This window comes from Martes martes (genome assembly GCF_963455335.1).
Source record: "Martes martes genome assembly, chromosome: 4".
NCBI classification, from domain to species: Eukaryota; Metazoa; Chordata; class Mammalia; order Carnivora; family Mustelidae; genus Martes; species Martes martes.
The window spans coordinates 172812935-172833069 of NC_137891.1; the positions used below are offsets into that span (position 1 = coordinate 172812935).

Genomic DNA, 20135 nt, shown 5'->3' on the forward strand with positions numbered 1-20135 from the left:
TCAGTTCAGGATCCAGAGCAGACAGAAAACCCAACAGGCTACTGGTCACCAAGTGGCCCCAAAGATTCTGGAAAATGGGAAGGAAATTTGCTCTCAAAAGATTTTCTTGCCAACTACCTTCCAACCCCCCCCCGCCAACTTGTTTTTTCAGGAAAGGAGGGTTGTACCAGAAAATAAGTTAGGTTGTACCAGAAAACAAGCCTACCCAGAAGCCTAACCATATGTGAGGGAGAAAGAAATTCCAGGGGTGGGGGGGTGGGAGGAGAGAAAGATAGAGGGAAGGAGGGGAGGAGAGGGAAGCATGAGGGAGAGAGAATGAGAATGTGTATGTCTTAAGCTGGACGAGAACTAAAACCAACCTGAGACCGTGCATGGATTCTTCCCACATCCTGTTTCTGCCCCCGCATGGGGCACTGCCCCGACAGGGCGCCGAGATGAGGAGAGAGCAAGAGCGACCACCGAGGGCCCATTCAGAACAATCTACCTTGTCCCTCCTGCGAAGTTTAAAAAGGCAGAAAACTAGTTTTATCTGTAAGAAAATGTTTATTCTTTTGAACCCCACAGGAAAAAAAAAAAAAAAAAGAATGCAGCCAAGACCACGTGTTTAACGAAATAGTGTCCCAAAAGGCAGCAAAACGGGGGGAACCTCAACACAAAGTCAGGGACAGTTTTCCATGTTTTTGCACAAAGATGAAAAAAAAAAAAAAAAAACCTATGACAATTCTGAGTAACACTTCCATGGCGACAATTACACAAGATGATTCAAAAATGCAAAATGGCAGCAACATGCACACCTGGCTAAAGCTAGGAGTTTTTTTTTAACCCCAAAATAAGATCTGTGATTAAAAGGATGATTCTTTTTAATACTTCTATTCTGCTGACTCACTTGTCCTACTTAATCTGCTTTAAATATGACACATGCCAATTAACAGGAAATTTGAGAAGATCTATGTCCTTCCAGAATCCATGGCAAGGAAGCAAAACCCATCTATTTGGTTTCTTAAATTTTCCTCAGTTTCCCAATACAATTTTGCTTTGCCCCTCCCTCTCACAGCCCCTCCCCCCGCCCCACCCTGGTTCTTAAACACTTCCAAAAGTTGCCAAAACACTTTTCTACAAGTGTCTAATATACACTTGAAACTGAGATCTTTGTGCAGAGTTTTGAGTTTAAAACTCTTAAAAAAAAACAAAAACAAAAAAGAACTCCTTGGCACAAGAGCTGAGGAATAGTCACGTTTCTTTTAAATCATCAAACACAAGATGATGAAGAGAGGAAAGCACAGTTAAATGAAATGAAATTTTTTAAAAAAAACAACCCAAACCTAGAACGGCAGCTTTTTGTTCGCTGTCCTTGCAGTCTCTGGCACATAAACACCGCCCGGCTCCCTGTCCCAAGGTGCTGGCCTCGAGACGAGTCCAGAACACCGTGGTGCTTTCTCTGAAAGGACACGGGCTGGAGTGGCGGTGGTCATGAGCCCCCGCTACCGGCCAGTTTCCAGCAGGATCCGCAGTGAGCTCGACACAGAAGACAGATGATGGTAAAGGGGGCAAATAGTTTAAAATCGTCAAGTTTCCTCTTGAAATGTCTTTTCCCAAGGCACTGCTAGCAGTTTTCTAGGACTGAACACCCCAGGGGAATAGGAACGTTTCAGACACAACCCCGGGGACACGCTCATAGCTAGTCTCATCGCCTCACTCCCCTCGGCTTAAACGACACTCCCGGAATTTGTTTGGTCCTTGGAGGGATAATCAGCTTTTGTTTTCTGTAATATCAAGAATCATCTTCTGGAATGCAGCTATAAAATCAAAGCCGTGTGAGGTTATTAACCCTTCCACTCTAGAAAGGAAACGTTTTCATTAGCATCCCATGTGAATCCAAAATGCAGGTTTTGCTGGCTTATTTAAGAACAAAACCAAAAGAAAGGATGGAGAAGCAAAAACCTTGCTTTTTTTTTTTTCTTCTTCTTCAAGAGGAAACTGTAAGAATACATAAAAGGCAAAATTGGCTATTTGAAATCCAAGAGTGGTTTTAATGTATTGGCCGAGAAAAATAAACTGCAAAGTTCTGTGAGGTCTTCTAAAAATTTACAAGAAAAACTGATGGGCAGTTCTAATCAGACTCGGATGTTATCTTCCCCCCCTTTTTAAAAACGACAACATATACAGTCCCACAAAATACAATATAAACTTTTTTTTTTTTTTTTTTTTTTATCCTGACTGCCAGAGATGCTCCTTTGTGATGCCTTCTGGTAACCAAATGGTTGGGCAAAACCCACAGCTGGTCTTCATTTCTTCAGGGGTTGGTAAACAGAGGCATTGGGATCGAGTCCAGAGGGGCTGGTCTCCACAAATTTGGAAGAGTAGTGGGGGGAAACAGGGCTCAGGGGGCTGGTGGCGGCACTGTACGTTATGCTGGGCATGACGGCCATGACTTCAGCTATCTTCTGTTTAAGGTCCTTGATTTCCTGGTCTTTCTGAAGAATTTGTCCTGGAAGATCAAAGACCCACCATTAGTGAGAAGGGAGGGCGCCTAACACAGTGCCCTTATCTCGGGTCCATCCCAAGTGCATTTTGCTCCAACTCTGACGGTCTGTAAGGGTAGGAACTTTTCCTCTTTAAGGGCCAAATAGTAACTATTTAAGGCAACGTGAGCCACAGACTGTCTTTGTTCTTTTCTTTTCTTTCTTTCCTTCTTTTTTTTTTTTAACCTGGAGAAATATAAAGACCATTCTTAGTCCACACGTGGTACAGGGACAGGCAGCAGGCCACATCTGGCCCGTGGGCCATGGTTTTGCAGGTTTTTGGAAGGGGACTCTGTTTGTGTAGATGCAACAAGCAAAGAGATCACTTTAGGAACCGCGTTCTGAACACAGGGGTGGCCATGGCAGCCGGAGACGCTACGGGTTTTACACTAAGGCCACACCTCTCGAGCTGGACTGTTTTCCTGGGAGGCGGGTATCTGGGTGTCAGCCCCAGGCACACAGGACAACTGAGGCCTCTGCGTCAGTCCCCACACCTCCACCCCCAGGAACTCTGCCAGCAGACACAGGCAGACACACTGAGTTCTGCAGCGGCTGCTCCCGGGGGGCTCCTATGTGGCTGTCCCTGGGGGGCTCCTATGTGACTCAGTGTACTCGCCCCTGCCTCTTGGCCTCGTGCCCCTCAGCCCGCTCTGCCCCTGGCCGGATGCTCTCATAACACGGCAGCACATCCCACCCTCACTCACCTGGCTTAGCTTCTAGATCCCACCCACTCTTGCCTGCCTCGGGCCGCTTCCCCTTCCATGCTTTCCTTGCACTCTCTGTGTTCACTCTGAGGTTTCCACTTCCTCACAAGGCTTTCCCTGACCCTCCCTTCTAAATCAGACCTGACCCTGCCCCCCAATTCCTAGATTCTCAACACACCCTACACTCGCCTTTTTGTCACTTTCTTCTAATAAGGATAATAAATACAGTGGCTAACACACATGTGCCAGGCACCATTCTAAGTACTTAGACTCATTTATTTAGCACAATGACCCTACGACATGGAAATTATCATCATCATCTTCATCTGTTTTATGGGTGAGGAAACTGAGGCAGAGAGAGGCTGAATGACAGAGCCAGGACCCAGGTCTATGCAGTCTTGCTCCAGAATCTTTACTCCTACGGCCTTCTTCCGTGTCTTGTAACTATTCATGTGGGGATGACTGGTGTCCATCATCTCTCTGGTGGCTTATGAGCTCCATGAGGGCAGGAACTGTGTTTACATCTTTACTTACCGCTAGATCCCTAATGCCCAGCCCAGTAGAAAGCTGAGGCTCTGCAAGTTCCATATCTTGCCAAGAGTCAGTTATTAAGAGGCAGAGCAAGATTTAAACCCCGCACCCGTATTCCAAAGCCCGTGTAATTTCCATCACACTTTGAAGCTCCCTAGTCTACTCGGGGAAGGACACTTAGGAGTAGCCCCTCGGAAATTTAAATGCTTAAAAAAAAAAAGAGAGAGGTTGCATTTGAGTTGCACTCATTTTGAGTCCTACGGAAGATGGCAACGGATCTGAAATGGTAAGAGAGCACGGTGGCATGTTTTTAAAAAGGATGTAGGGGAGATGAAAGTCATTTTGGAACTGGGGTGAAGCAAATGACATTGAAGGGAGGAAGCAGAAAAGCAACAAGGGGTTTGATTTGAATTACAAAGTTGGGTCCTTATTAGAATATTCTGAGCTTGACAGTGGAGGGAAGTAGTAGGGGAGGCAGCAGAGCCCTAGAAAGGAGCTGCTCCCTCTGAGGCCCTTCATGTCCCCTCGGCTTCAAGTTCACATCAGACAGCCTCCCTCCCTTTGAACAAAATAAGCCTCAGATGAATAAAATACCTAATAGCATCTGATACGTGATTACATGAACCACTCTTTTTTTTTTCCAGGCAGATTTAAGTTTGATTTTTTAAAATCAGCAACATGCAAACATTCCCAGAGCTTTTGGAAAAGGCAATTCTCTTTGCTTTTTTGTCGCTTTACAGAACTCCTGGGCTGACAAGGAAGAGCGGACTATGCTGGTGAGCCGGACTCCCGGTGGCTAGGAAGGAGACCAGGTGTTCCTTCCCTCCAGGGGCCAGCTCCTCCGAGAGGACAAAGCCAAGTCAGAGAGGGGTGGCTACTTCACAGCAAGCTGAGCCAGGAAGGCAAAAAAGCCAGTGTATGGTCAGAAGTTCAGCCTGAAAGCAGAATTCCCAGACACCTTCTTTTTAAATGCTTCTTTTTGAATGCTTTCTCCGCCAGACCCTCAGCCCACTCTCTTCTTGCTCTGCCCCCTGCACCGTCCCAAGCCACTCCTACGGCTCCATTTGCTTCTCACAACTTCTATATCCCTTCCCCCTTCCTGGGGTTTTGGCCTCTCTCTGGGGTTTAGATGGCAAATTCCCACTTCCACCAGGCAGTCAGGAAGCCACTGCAAATCAGAACATCTCCAACCAAACTCATTCTCACTTCTCATCCTTCGAATCTGTCCTGCTTTTTCCTTTGCTCCTGGGAACTTTATCCTCCCACACCCCTCAGGCACCTCCACTTTCCTTCCTCCCTGCCTGCACCATCCTTCCCCCGCCCCTCCCACACGCCTCACCTCTTAGACAAAAGACAGTGCCCGCTTCCTCGCAGGCCCCTCTGCGTCCACGCAATCTCATCGAATCCACCTTTCGCGCTGCCATGCCAAAATGATGGCAGAACACACCACCCCTTTCCTCCTGAGGATCTCGGGAATACATTCTCCAGGATGGCTTCATTTATGGTTCTCCCAATCTCCCACGTCCTCCAGCTGGGGCCACTGGACTGCTCATCTGGACATTCTCAGCTTTTCTTGCCTTGGCTTACATGATTCCCTCGGTAAAAACGTTCTTCCCTGCTACTCTCTGTTCTCAGAACTCATCCTTCAAGGCCCATTCCATGTCCCCTCCCTTATGAAGCCACCCCTGATCTCTGCTCTGGCCTTTCAAGCCCTCTCCCTCTACCCAAAGGCAGCAGGCCTTTCTGCTTGGCTTGCCCGAGTGCAGTAATTCTCACAGGGTTCGCAGGGTCCAAACCATCTTTGTGAAAATACTAACACATCATCTGACTTCTTCACACGCATTCCCTCCTGGGGGTAAGTGGAGTCTTCCAAAATAATGTGCAAGTAAAATTACAACAGACTGAACATAGAAACAGAGATGAGAATTGAAGTATCTTCTATTGAGCCAGAAATTAAAGAGGTCTGCTCAATGTAAAACAATGCCATTTTTCTCAAAAATTTTTTTGATTTTAGAAAATAGTTATTTTTCATAAAAATATGTTAACAAGTTGTATGTTTATTATGTTATTTTAAAGATAAATTAATACTCGTTTTAAAGTTTTAATTTCTAATAGGTAAATACTGATATATATAACCCACTTGAAAAAAAATCTCCTTAGGGTACTCGATAACTTTAAGAGTAAAGGGGTCCCTAAGACCAAAAAGTTTGAGCACCACTGCCCTAGTAGATCCTTCCACTAGACTGCGTCTTGTTCATCTTTGTCTCCCCTTTAGCTTCTAGTACAATGCTTCAAATGCTCTTTTTTTTTTATTTTTTTAGATTTCATGTATTCATTTGACAGAGATCACAAGTAGGCAGAGAGGCAGGCAGAGAGAGAGGGGGAAGCAGGCTCCCCACTGAGCAGAGAGCCGGATGTGGGGCTCGATCCCAGGACCCTGGGATCATGACCTGAGCCGAAGGCAGAGGCTTTAACCCACTGAGCCACCCAGGCGCTCCTCAAATGCTCTTTAAGTACCTGCCGAAATATTCTTTTCCTAAGTCCAACTGTCTGAAAATTTGTTTCAGCAACTTATCGCTGGCTAATCAATTTCTTGGACAAAACTGAAATTGCTTTTCACCAGACTGTCATGCCTCTGTTCAGAAACTTTCCAAAGCTTTCTGTGCCACTCAGAGTAAAGTCCAAAGTTCCTCCCATGGGTTACAAAGTCTGGTGGAACGTAGTTCTTGCCAGTCTTGGCTTGTTGACTCCAACAACTCCGCCCATCCCTCCGGCTGCAGGCCCACCGGCTGCTACCCATGCTCCTTCCCCCTGCAGACTGACCGGGCTCACTCACTCTATTGCTTTGAGCCTCTGCTCAGATGCTCCCTATTCAAAGGATCTTCCACGACCACCACGTGGAACGCGAGTCCCCACGGGGACACACTCGCGCATCCTGCCTGACACCACTTCGCTTCCTTCCCTGCCCGCACTAGCATCTGCTCCGCTCTGTGCTTGCTTGTGGCTGCCTGTCCCTCGGGGAGCCTCGGGGCACCTGGCATACAGGAGGCCTCAGGAAATACCCGCTGAGTGAACAGCCAGCTCCCCAGAAGCTGCTGCCACCGCTCCCTGGTTTGTAACCACGTAGAACCCACTGTGGCTTGAACACATCAGGCCCTCCTAGCTTCCCTGGCCTGGTCCAAGCCGTTTCTTCTGTCTCCACAGTTCCCTGCCCCTCACTCCTCTACACTGCGTCTTCACTGGGCTAACCCCTGCTCACCAGTCAAAACCCAGCTCAGACATCGGTTCCGCTGGGAAGCAGCCCTCTCGAACATCCACCCAGGCTCGATCCCTGCCTCCCCGTTCCCACAGCCTTACACCTACCACCACATCAGCATCTTTTGGTGGCTCTGCAACTCTCTGTCTTTTCAACAGCACCGCGAGCTCCTTGATCTCATACTGCTCTCTGAATGCCCCCCACTTGACATATTCTCACCTCAAAATATGTCTGCAGAATGAATTAATGCAATGATTCCTAGACATCAATGTTGGGCACTTCTCAAACCACTCAAGAAGAAAACTGAATGCCTCCAAGCTCTAAGGGACCTCTGCTCTCTGTGACCCTGTGTGTGCGCAGCCGTCCCAACTTCACCGGGGCCCGGGGCTCTCCTACCTTGAGCGATCTCGAGCTGTCGCTTCGCGTCCCCCAGTGCAGAGAACAGGTCCAGCTTGATTCTCGTCTCTGCACTCAGACTGTTCTCCAGGTGTTGTGTTTTATCTTGCATGGCCGAGAGGGCTGACATTAACACCTCAGTATCCTTCTCATTTTCCTTATACTTCCGAAGCTCCTATCAACATCATCAAAGCAGCAAGATGTTACAAGATAGTTTTGGCATCGATGTCTATAAATTAGCCTGAAATCACAAATAAAATCCCGCTATTACTGACCTGGCCCCTAGAATACAGAATCCTGGTGTTTCATGGGTTAAGACCTCACCACTCCGAGTGCAAGATGTATTTATATGATGATATGACATAAGAAAATATTTTAGTAGATAAATTTGACTGTATTGGGCTGTTTCTAATAACAACAGACTGTCTCCAAATGAAATACCTTCTTACAAGCCTAATTCAGAAGAACCACAAAGAACTTTTTCCTTGCTGCCAGTTGCAAATGTTGCTGTAGTGCTGCAATCCAATTTGCCAAAACTCTACTCTCAACCTGAACTAAAAATTATAAAAGTGTTCATTATTTTGACAGGACATATTGCAGAATAAGCCCACTTAAAACATCTGGTAATGTAGCCCATACACACACACACACACACACACACGTATGTGTGTATATATAATACATATTATACATTAATGTATATTTAATATATATTTTGTGTATTTATTTCATATATATTATATATAATAGCTAACATATATATTTATTTAGTAAGTGATGTAATATATTTAATAATATATAATATTTTAATATATAACATACTTAATATATATTAAAATACATGTGGATATATATAGGTATTTTAATTTTTTCATTTTAAGACAGAAATCCAAACATACTCTAGAGAATTTAGAAATATACTAAAGTTCAAGGAAGAAAATGAAAATCACTTAATGTCTGGACACTGTGAAAAACTTTGTTACTTATTTCCCTTTAGTATTTTATAAGCATATATGTATTTTTTAGCATAAATGAAATCACACTATATGTAGTTTTGTGTACAGTTTTTAAAAAACTTATATAATCTCAACTCTTCTTTGGAAATGTAATTTTTAAGGGTTGTATAATATTCCTACTTGTATGTATCATAATTTCTGGAAACAAATCTCCCTTTGTTAAAGTTGGGTTTTTTTTCATTTATATACCACTATGATGAACATCTCTGTATATCAATCACTGGTGAGATATTTAAATATTTATCTTAAGCGGGAGTTGTAAAACAGAAACTTTTCCGGAAAGTTATACCTCCTCCAGCGATTATGAGGCCTGTTTCATTCATCCTCACCCAGGCTGATATTGTTATTTAAAAAGTATTTTGCTAATTTCACAAGAGATAAGGGAAACAAAAGCAAAAAGAGGCTACTGGGACAACACCAAAATAAAAAAACTTTTGCAAAACAGAAAGGTAACCTCTGAATGGAAGAAGATATTTGCAAATGATATATTCTGCAAAGGGTTAATATCCAAAATATATAAAGAATTTCTATAACCCAATACCAAAAAATCAAATAATCTTACTAAAAATGGGCAGAGGATCTGAACAGACATCTTCCCAAAGAAGACATAAAATGGCCAACACATGAAAAGATATTCAATAACACTAATCCAGAAAAATGCAAATCAAAACCACAAAATCATCTCACTCCTGTGAGGATAGCTATTATCAAAAAGACAAGAAAAAAAAAAGACAAGAATAACAAGTGTTGGCGAGGATATGGAGGAAAGGGAAGCCTTGTGTACTACTGGTGGGAATGCAAACTCGTGCAGCCATGGAGGCTCCTCAAAAAATTAAAAGTAGAAATACTGTATGATCCAGTAATTCCACTACTGGGTATTTACCCAAAGAAAACAAAAACACTAATTCCAAAAGAGATATGCTCCCCTATGTCTACTGCAACATTTATTTACCATAACTGAGATATGGAAGCAACGTAAGTGCCCACTGAGAGATGAGTGGATAAAGAAGATGCGCACGTGCATGTGAGCGCGCACATGCATGTGAGCGCGTGCACACACATAGAATATTACTCAGCCATAAAAAAAGAGTAAGATCTTGCCATTTGTGACAACATGGAAGGACCTGGAAGATACTATGCTAACTGAAATAAGCCAGACAGAGAAAAACAAATATACGATTTCACTGATATGAGGAATCTACAAAACAAAACGACGGGAACAAACAAAAGCAGAAACAAACCCATAGATAAGAGAACTGGTGGGGGAAGGGGCGCCTGGGTGGCTCAGTGAGTTAAAGCCTCTGCCTTCGGCGCAGGTCATGATCCCGGCGTCCTGGGATCGAGCCCTGCATCGGGCTCTCTGCTCAGCGGGGAGCCTGCTTCCTCCTCTCTCTCTGCCTGCTTCTCTGCCTACTTGTGATCTCTGTCTGTCAAATAAATAAATAAATAAAATCTTAAAAGAAAAAAAAAAGAGAACTGGTGGGGTGGGCAAAGTGGGTGAGGGGGTGTGGGAGGTATGGGCTTCCAGTTATAGAATAAGTCAGTCAAGGAAATACAAGGTACAGGATAGGGCACAGAGTCAATGATGCTGTAACATCATAGTGGTGACAGATGGCAGCTAGTAGCTACATTTGCATGGGGCACGGCATGACATACAGAGTTGTGGAATTACTATGTCTTACATTTGCAACTAATGTAGCATTGTGTGCCAACTATATTGCAATTAAAAAAGAGGAAACAAATTTCACAGGAGATAAATGATACCTACTGTTAATCTACAGGTCTTTGGTGATTGAGGAGGATATATTCTTATATTCTTCTCAGCCATTTATTTTTCTTCTGTGAATTATTCGTTCATATCCTTTACCCATTTTTCCAAATATCAGAGTTTTACTCGACAAATTTTATGAGTTACCTACATATCAAGAGTACTAATTCCTTATATTTGTTGTAGAATCTATACTCTCCACAACTGATTTTCTCTCTCTCTCTCTCTTTTTTTTTTTGGCTTTATGATTTTTTCCATTTTCTTGTTTAGAAAATCTTTCCCAGTTTCAAGATCAAATTCTAGTTTAAAACAAAATGCTTCTCTTTTCTGCCTGTATTCAACTCCATCTGCAATTTCTTTTTGTATAATACGAGATGAGCTTTTTTTTTTTTAAGATTTACTTATTTATTTGAGAGAGAGAGAAGGATAGCGAGAGAGCATGAGCCAGAAGGAGAGGGAGAAGCAGACTCCCCGCTGAGCAAGGAGCCCGATGTGGGGCCCCAGGATCATAACCTGAGCTGAAGCCAGACACTTAACTGACTAAGCCACCCAGGCACCCCAAGAGATGAGCTTCTAATTTTATTTTTTTTTCTAGTTATCTAACTATTCCGAAGCCTTTTTCTGACTAGTCCTCACTGTTTCCAATGATTTGTGCTGTTTTTACTGGAGACTTTATGCTCTGTCTCTAGGGCATCTATCCTATGCCACCAACTTGCCCACAATTTCGTACCAGTTCCACGTGATTCAAATTACTGTAACTTCATGGTATATGACATTACTTTTAAGGGTCCCTTTGGAAAACCAAGTCCAAATACCTGGCTAAGGTACACACTGCCCAGAAAACTGGTTGTGTCCACAGCACTGGCAGCTTTCCCATCATGCACTGCTCAGAATTGCAATCTACAAGGCTTAGAGCCATTCAGAATGGCCAATTCCCTGGCAATGCACAGATGGTTAGGGCTTAAGAAGAGGTGCAAAATCTCCAAAGCACACTAATCTAGCCTATAACCTGAAAAAGGGAAATGAATCTACAGTAGGTCAAATTCTGGTATAAACCGTGCCAAAAGACAGTCAGTATTTCTAGTTGTATTAGGATCTGGCTAATTAAATACGATTTGAATGAGCTGGACAAGGCTAGAGCTTCTTTCTGTCATAGAGATTTTGAGATGCAGTGGGATTTGGCCTATTATCAAAAGGCACCATCTTGAGGTGCCTGGGTGGCTCAGTGGGCTAAGCATCTGCCTTCAGCTCAGGTCATGATCCTGGGGTCCTGGGATCGAACCCCACATCGGGCTCCCTGCTCAGCAGGGAGTCTGCTTCTCCCTCTCCAACACTCACGCTCTCTCTCAAATAAATAAAATAAAATCTTCAAAAAACAAAAAGGCACCATCTCCACATTGCAACACTGGGTACACAGCTAACACAGGAGAACCCAAGTAGGAGGAAGTCTTTCGTGCTCCCCATACCTGAACTTTCAGTTCTAGTTCTCTGATCTGGTCTTCTTTCACCTTCATGTCCATCGTGAGCTTCTTGCCCTCTGCTTCTAATTCTCTGATCCGATTCCGTAAGGTTTCGGTGCACTCCCCCCTTTTAAGAAAAGAAGAGAAGGAAACAAAGGGATTTAAAAGACTAGTGGTTTACTTATGCTGCAAGAGTGATATTTCTCTTATACTCCAGAGTTTGTCAGGTTTTAGGTTTTGGCTCAGTCTGCTCATTCTCTGTTCTTTGAGAATTTCAATAATGATCTAAAATAATGAATTGGTATCTACTACGAACCAGGCACCAAATGAAGCACTTTACCATTTCCGCCTTCTTTGCAAGCATAGGATGTACTGTCCCATTTTCCAGATTAAGAAAACTAAGACCACGCATTTATAACACCAGTCCAACCTCACCTAGCTGCTAGGTCACAGCAATCCAGGGGTAAGAACTGAGGTTTTCCAGCTTCCCAATGCAGGAAGCATCCCCCCAGGCTGCATGACCTGAGACAGTGCCCCCTGAGGTGAGCAAGCGAGAACGGGATGTGTACTATCTCCAGCAGGGGGCAGTGAGCTAAAATAATCCTCCCTTTTGAGGGTCTATGCCTTAAAAAGTTCACCTTTCTTGAGTCATGAAGTTGCCAGAGCGTTGGGTTGCTTCTCAGGGCTGTAGGAAGAACAAACCAAAAAACGTGATGGCAACAGCCAGTCCAGAGCTGACTAACCACTTAGGAGTTAGCAACAGCCAGAGGGAGAAAGGAGGTGTCCTCGGCCTACCAAAAAGGAAGGTCCAGTGAGAGACCTACACCTTGAGATTTGCTTGAGAATAAAAACAGCCTCTCCCTAAGTGAAGGTAAACCAGGACCATCGATGGATAAGACCAAAGCAAGTAAGCCTGACTGGAACCGAAAGGGAGTCAGGGAAGAGACTGAAACTCGTGTACTGATGATCAGGCGTAAAATACTGAACAATACGGCTAAGGAACTGTCATAACTTCCTCAGTGGACTTTTTGTCAGGGTAGGAGGTGCTGGATGAACCAAGGACAGTACAGGCCGCATCAGATGACTGTTCAGAAAAATCTCCTGCAAGTGTAAGTGCTTCAGAAACGTTTGCTTTGTACAGAGGCCTGTGCTTATGAACAAACCAAACCCCCACATCCTAGGCAGGCTAGTGAAGTGTCCTGTGAGTCTGTCTGGATGCCGATCGGCCAAGTGAGCTCAGCCATGTGCACTACAGAGTTGGCGGGGGTAGCAGGAGCACAGGGGAGGAAAGGGTTCTCTCTGGCTGTTCTCTCCTTAAACGTGAAATGATGATGCATTGGTTCTTCTACAAATGCCAGAACCCAAAAGAAGGCTTTTGACATGCCACATACAAAAAAGAAAAACTTAAGGAAGAATTACAGCATAATCGATCGATACAAATTATGATAAAAATTTAAAATGAGGGGCGCCTGGGTGGCTCAGTGGGTTAAGTCCCTGCCTTTGGTCATGATCTCAGGGTCTGGGATCGAGCCCCACATCTGACTCTGCTCAGCAGGGAGCCTGCATCCCCCTCTCTCTCTGCCTGCTTGTGATCTCCATCTGTCAAATAAATTTTTAAAAAAATTTTTAAATGAAATCAATAGGGACATCTGGATGGGTCAGTGGGTTAAGCCTCGGCCTTCGGTTCAGGTCATGATCCCAGGGTTCTGGACTCGAGCCCCACATCGGGCTCTCTGCTTGGCGGGAAGCCCGCTCCCCCCCCACCCCCGCCTGCCTCTCTGCCTACCTGGGATCTCTCTCTCTCTGTGTCAAATAAATAAATAAAATCTTTAAAAAAAATGAAATCAATAATAATGTACCCTCACTTTGCAACTGTAAGCCCATAACTGACCCCCACCGCACAGATGGACTTCACTAGTCAAAAAAAAACAAAGAAAAGAAAAATCCCTAAAGTGAAATAGAAGCGCCCCCCCCCCCCATGCCAAAAGGCTCTTAAAGATCTTCCCTCCTTGCTGGAATTCAGTTTCTGGAAATACCTGCATACTTTTCAATGGTACAGAAGTAATGCCCAATTCCCAACACTCCACAAATTCAATGGTATCTAATAGTGACTTATGTTTTGGTTTTTTTTCCCCATCTTTTCCAGCTCATGTTACAGTTTGCTGATACCCAACAAAGATGGGAGCAGTCAGTCAGTAAAAAGGACTTAGGCAACCAAGATTTTCCTTTCTTCTATTTTAAGATAAAAACGTCAGAAACACATACACCTGAGAGTACAGAGTAATGACACAGAAAGGGAATGACATTCCAGACTGGAATCTCTCCCAGTGTTTAGAAGTTGTTGGCCACACAGAAAGTGACCAGAAACCCTTTGATGAGTAGCACTTTGCCTCCTGGGTATGGGAGGCATGGTGATGCCCTCATCCCGCTTCCTCGATGAGGTCACTGAGGGATGAAGCTGTTACAAGACCACGCAAGTTGCACAGATGCGGCTTAGCCAGTCAGGAAATAACACTCGGTGGCAACCTCTCAGTGCCTGACGGTTCTATTTCAACCCTGCCTGAGGCCTCAGACTCTCAGGCCGGTCTTGGTGCAAGGCAGACCCACCTCGGATGCAGAGCAGGGAGGTGCGGGGTGGGGGAGTGTGCGGGGGTGTTGGTAGAGGAGGGGGCGGGGGCGGGGGGGCATTGTGGACATACCTAGATGCAGCAGCAAATGCGACGGCCCGAGCAGCAGTAGCTTCTTCCAACTTCTTCCTTTTTTTCTCCTCCATTAATTGCTTTTCTACAAAACTTCGGGCTTCCTGCTCAGCTTTTAGCTTTTTCTCCAACTGGCTGATATTTTGTTTGTCTTTTTGCTTCATTTGCACAGCGTTATGTAATCTATATGGAAACGATTATCATACAGAGTTTCATCGTTAGAAATGCCCACTAGAAACTCTGGGGAAACGTGGCTCCTCTTTTGAACAGCAAATCATAAAAGTCAGCTTCCAGAGTGCCCGGGGAAAAACATATTGTCGTTATTCTTTAACAAGAGCAGCCTAACAAGATACAGAATAAGACCCAGCCTTTGCCCTACTATGGGAAGCGATCTACAGAAGGCAATCCAGAAAAAGGGATAAAACACGTTTCTATCAGAGGGAAAGACAGCTGTACCACTAATTCTAGTTGTGCCCCAAAGCACCTTGAGAGAACTTTCATTGATCAAAGAACTACCAATGGAACCAGCCCCATGAAAGCAGAGGTAAAGGGTGGAAGAGGGAAGGGTTTTTTTTTTTTTGCCTGAATCTGGTTATGCTGCGGCCCTGCTGCAGCCTTTCCTTTTCCAGCTGTGAGCTGTTTTCTCCAAGTATCCCAAAACAGACCCCAGAGTTAGAGGGTGCTTAATTTCACAAAGAGATTTCAGCTGTATTCCCTTCCCTGCCTACTACCACCCCCAGCATTCCGTATCAGTACAGGGTGAGTTCATCTCAGTGTATCAGCGTCAGGCGAGAATCATCACGTATATGGGTCAGAAGCAATGGAGAAGTTAACGTGCTTCTAAGCCTCTGGCTTTGAGTTATGTTCCTCCAGAATGTCGAAGGACTCCTCTTTCAATGGGGGAAGCCCAGAGCCTATCATAGTAATCATTACCCCAGGCACACACTGCCAAGAGATTTAAAAAAAAAAAAGGGAGGGACAGATCAATACTGAGTCAAGAAGTAATTCCAGGATGAATCAATGGGAAGTATAAACAAATTCACACAGAAGAGCTGGTTTTTTGCTTGCCTCTTCAAATAAAATAAAAATTCAATGTCATTTTTTTGGTTCCAGATATCAAAGTAAATAGAGTCTGTTCCTCTGGAAACTTTCATTCAAAGGAGCAGGATTTTCAAATCGTGGCAGAACAACTTCTTGTCAATTTTACTTATAGTATCACAGAAGCTCAATGATTATTTTAAACTAAGAGAAGAACTTATTAAATGAAAGGAAAGAACAGTAACATTAGTTAACTGTGCTGTTGGGATGAAACAAGTTTTCATAGGTTTTGTAACATGCTGAGTATCTGGTACTACATTAAATATTTTAAACATTTCATTTAACAACCCTGTTACTAGGTCCCCTTATCATCACACCTCTTTTGCTCCAACCCCTGGAAACCACAGGGACAGTGAAGCCGTCTGAGGCCCCCAGGTACACATACTTGTTCTGCAGCAGCTCGTTCTCCTGCCGGAGCTGGCCCATTTCGGAGCGGATCCCCCGCTCGGTGCTGGACAGGGAGCTGATCTGACTGCGGAGCTCCTGTTCCACTTGTCTGCTGGCCTGCAGGTCAGCCTTTAACTTTTTAATGTCTTGTTCCAGCCTAGGAGAAGGAGAAATGTGGCATTTTCATCAGGGAAAGGGCACCCACAGTGCTCTGCGGGAGACCCTGGCTGACGTCCCAGACTTCCCCGGGTTGGGTTAGGGGGTGGCGGGCAGCGGCAGAAGATCCCCCAGGCATCTCCTGCCAACGGCCAGACTCCTGTCTGCAACTGGCTTTTCACTGTGTGCTTCCTTCTGCCCGGGGCCCCTACCCCTTCCCACCTCCAGAGAGTAACCTGCTTTCCTCCGCATGCTGTGAGCACGGACACCCAGGTGCTTGTGAATTCCTGAGCTGCCAATAAAGGAGGAAGGGAAGGCAGAGAGAGGATGGCCCAAGGCTTGGGTCCCCCAACACACACACACACACACACCAGTGAATTTCCTATGCCCCCCTGCCCACGCCCCTGCCCCCAGCAAGGGAGATGTGTCAGTAACAGTCAGCTCATGCCCTACAGGCTCTGAGATGATTCTGATACACCAGAATTTACCCTCTCAGATTCCCTTCCACCTTGGGCCCAGAGAAGAGTCTCAGGCAACCTCTGAAATTGCTAGCATCCTTGCTACGTGATGTTCACACTTTCAGTGATTGTGACAGAAGAGCTCATTCGGCTCAACAACAGTGCAAACAGGAACAAATGACGCGCTCTGAGAATCGTAGGGCAATTCCACCTGTGAACTGAAGCCCATCTTTTCTCTCCAGTTCCTTAACCTCTGTTCCATCTGTTTTCCCTTAATATAGTAACAGCTTTATTTTAAGTGATACGTTTTGGGGAGCTATCACATGCGCAGGTGGGCCTGAAGAGAGTCAACAGAAAGTATAAAACCCAGACTCTCTCTTTTTTTTTTATTTTTTAAAGATTTTACTTATTTATTTGACAGACAGAAATCACAAGCAGGCAGAGAGGCAGGCAGAGAGAGAGGAGGAAGCAGGCTCCCCACTGAGCAGAGAGCCCGATGCGGGGCTCGATCCCAGGACCCTGGGATCATGACCCAAGCCAAAGGCAGAGACTTAACCCACTGAGCCACCCAGGCGCCCCAAACCCAGACTCTCTTCATCAGAGGGCTTTGTAATGTCACTAGAGGCCAACAAGTGACGGTTTTAGGTGGTGAGACAGCAGCACAAGGAAGGCTGGATTAAATACACATGAGGAAGAATAACAACTAGTACTTAATGAGAACTTAGGTGCTACACACTGTTTGCTCCACAGGCTTTACTGGTATGAACTTATTTAGTCAGCACAACCGTAGGCTAAAAGTTTGTTATTCCCACTCTTACAGATGAAGAGGTCTAGACTGGGGAAAGGCTCCAGCCCCAGGTGACACGGGCCCCAGAGCCCACCCTCTTCTCCAGCAGGCGGAGCCGTGGCCATGTCATCCATAGCTGGGGATGGACGAGAAGTGCCACAGGAGTTCTAACAAGAGAAGGTGGGAATTAGGTTGGGCCTAGAAGGCTGGGCAGGACTTGAAGAAGAAGGGGAGGGGGGGCCATTCTAAACAAGGGGAAAACATGCTCGAAAGCTCAAAAGCCATAGATATTTGCGGACGGAACAATCTGGCCTCTGAGGAAACCATGTACTCTGGGAACAGAGTGAGAAAGGGTAGAACGGGTCTGGTGGATGGGACTGTGGAGAACACGGAAGGTCAGGCCAAGGATGGCGGCAGTGGGCCTGAGGAGGTATGCTTTCTGACAAACGAAAAGACAGGCAAAAGTCAGTCTGCTCTGAAGAGACCCTTATGCAGGTCGCGAATCCAATATACCGACAGAACCGAGATTTCTGGCGGGCAGTGGTGACCTCTCCTTGGAACTGCCAGCCCCACAGACTTAAGCCCTTACAGACATGTTTTATTAAGCACCATGTCCCCAGGGCCCACCACAGTGAACAACACTTACTAAATATATGTTGCCTGGCCTCCCTTGGAAAACCAAAGAGCGGCTTTATTTACCCATCTACCTTCAGTCAACTGAAACAAAATCTCAAAAACAGAAAGTCATAACATATTGATGGTCCTTTCCCAGGCATCGTAGCCTGTCCCCCTGTCCCCCTGTCCAGCGTCCAGGAACAGACGAGAGACCTGGTTTTCCAGAAGCACGGCCTCGTCTCCTGACACAGCTCACTCCCCAGGGAAGGGTCACAAGTCAACATCACGCCACACTTTCCCTTTAGCCAGGGTTATCCCAGTTGAATGTGCTCCCAGAAGTGCTCTCAACAATTACAGACTGGCGTTTATACCATCCCCACACCATCCCTCGTTCACCCGAAGTAACCCAAGGGATATCTTCCAAAACAGGTCGATGCTGTCAGGTTATCCCCATTAAGAAGATGGGTTGAAAAACGTGTTAGGTTATTCATCTTTCTGGAGAAGTCGGTTTCAGTCTGAGGATTGCATTTCTAGTAGAAAGGGTGAGTTTTAAGGAGAGAATAGGGGCTTAGCATGGGGTTTAGGACCAGGATTCTAGATTCAGTTCTGATGCCAAGTCCGTGACCCTGGGCAAGGCATGTAACCTTCCAGGACTCAGTTTCCCCATTGTAGGCTAATGACCTCTAGAGTTCCTCCTGGCTCAGTCTAGGGTTTCTAGGCCTGACACACTTAGGGCCGGCTGCTGATCTGCTTCTTCAGATTAGCAACCTAAGCTGTATCACACGCAGAGGCCCAGGAATCAAGTTCCACACAACCAGCCGACTGGGGCAAAGCGCTGCCGCAGATGGGAATGAGATCTGCAGAGGCTGGACGGAAATAATTTTGCAGTTATTATTTTGCACCTTTGATCTTTAAGGGCCCATTTTCCTACCCTGAACTAAGGATAATGACAATATTCTGAATGGAACTTTAGAGCTCCTTGAAAAAGGTAAAAACTCAAAGACTTAATGCACTTATGAGAACAAAAAAATACAAAATACCTTGAGAATAACTTCTGGAGACCACAGAACCCTAAACAAAAATATATTTTCTTATGTAGAATTGTGAGATTTTGTCAAAGACAATACAGCAAAAATGGAATGATGTGGTTACCAGGGTTATGAAAATTCCTAAGGTTTGTGCTCTTTGGTGAACGTGTGTTATACTTCAATAAAAAGTTTATTTTTAAAATAAAATAACTTAATTTCACAAAACAGGGAAGTAAAATCAAAACGCTTCAGGATTTTCAAAACTGCCACCAATTTTCTAAGACTTGGCATTACTGTTCTCCAAACAGTGCGGCAGACCTGTGAGCGAACACCAGCATTCCCAGTTGAAGAGACTGGGGGAAACACCGCATGGTGACACACAAGATAACTTCGAGTGCTAAATGGAAAACTCTCAGGAATTTTTAAAACGTATAAGGGGCCATTATGTATTGTCTCTCAGAAAAAGCATTAATTTAACCTTGCATGTTAATTTAACCCAGCAGACTACATTTTAAATCTTAACTGAGGTAGGTGGAAAAATGATTTATAATCCCTTATTAGATCTATTTTCTATTGCAAAAGTGACATGGAGTCCAGGGTAAACACTGCATACAACAACAGAAAAGTAAAAATACAGAATAAAAATGTCAGTAATTCTTAATCCTGTCATCCAGACAGAAGCACTCACTTCACCTTTGGTATACTTCTGTCCTGCATGTGTCTTCTTTCTCTTTCTTCATACATGTCAATATTTTTTAATATTGATGAGACAGTACCATATATGCAGTCTGCATCTCGCCCACACCTTTCCACATCATCAGAAATTGTTCTGTTCTGTTTTTTGTTTTGTTTTGTTTTCTTAAGTAGGCTCCATGCCCAATGTGGGGCTTGAACTCATGACTCTGAGATCAAGGGCCACTTGCTCTACTGACTAAGCCAACCAGGCACCCCCAGAAAATTTTAATAAGCAATTTAATTGCTGCATAATATTCCACTGTATGGATACACAATACAATCCTATTGTCCAAGATATATTTCAATTTTTGCATATGCTCGACAGAAAAATGTACACAAGTTTTAAAAAAGAATTATGTGAATTAGGAACTTGAACTGAACCAAGCCAAAGTGCCAGGGACATTTATTAGACCAATAACTACTACTTGTCTTAATGGTATACTTAACCCTTTGGTGCTGAAGGTCAATACTTCCTAGATAAAATGCAGCTATGTAATTTATTGGTGTGAAGCACCAAGA

At 44.7% G+C, this 20135-nt stretch overlaps 1 protein-coding gene across 1 annotated transcript in view; it reads right to left on the reverse strand.

Annotated features, from left to right (window-relative positions):
* Positions 1–533: 533 nt before the first annotated feature.
* MACO1 (macoilin 1) overlaps positions 534–20135 on the reverse strand; it is a 60715-nt gene continuing 41113 nt past the window's right edge. Inside the window, exons 7-11 of the mRNA XM_080803156.1 lie at positions 15836–15994; positions 14353–14535; positions 11660–11780; positions 7410–7584; positions 534–2488 (exon numbers count right to left, since the gene is read on the reverse strand). Of these exons, the coding sequence (XP_080659282.1) occupies positions 2286–2488; positions 7410–7584; positions 11660–11780; positions 14353–14535; positions 15836–15994 (841 nt within the window). The 3' untranslated portion in view covers positions 534–2285. The remainder of the gene's footprint in view (positions 2489–7409; positions 7585–11659; positions 11781–14352; positions 14536–15835; positions 15995–20135) is intronic.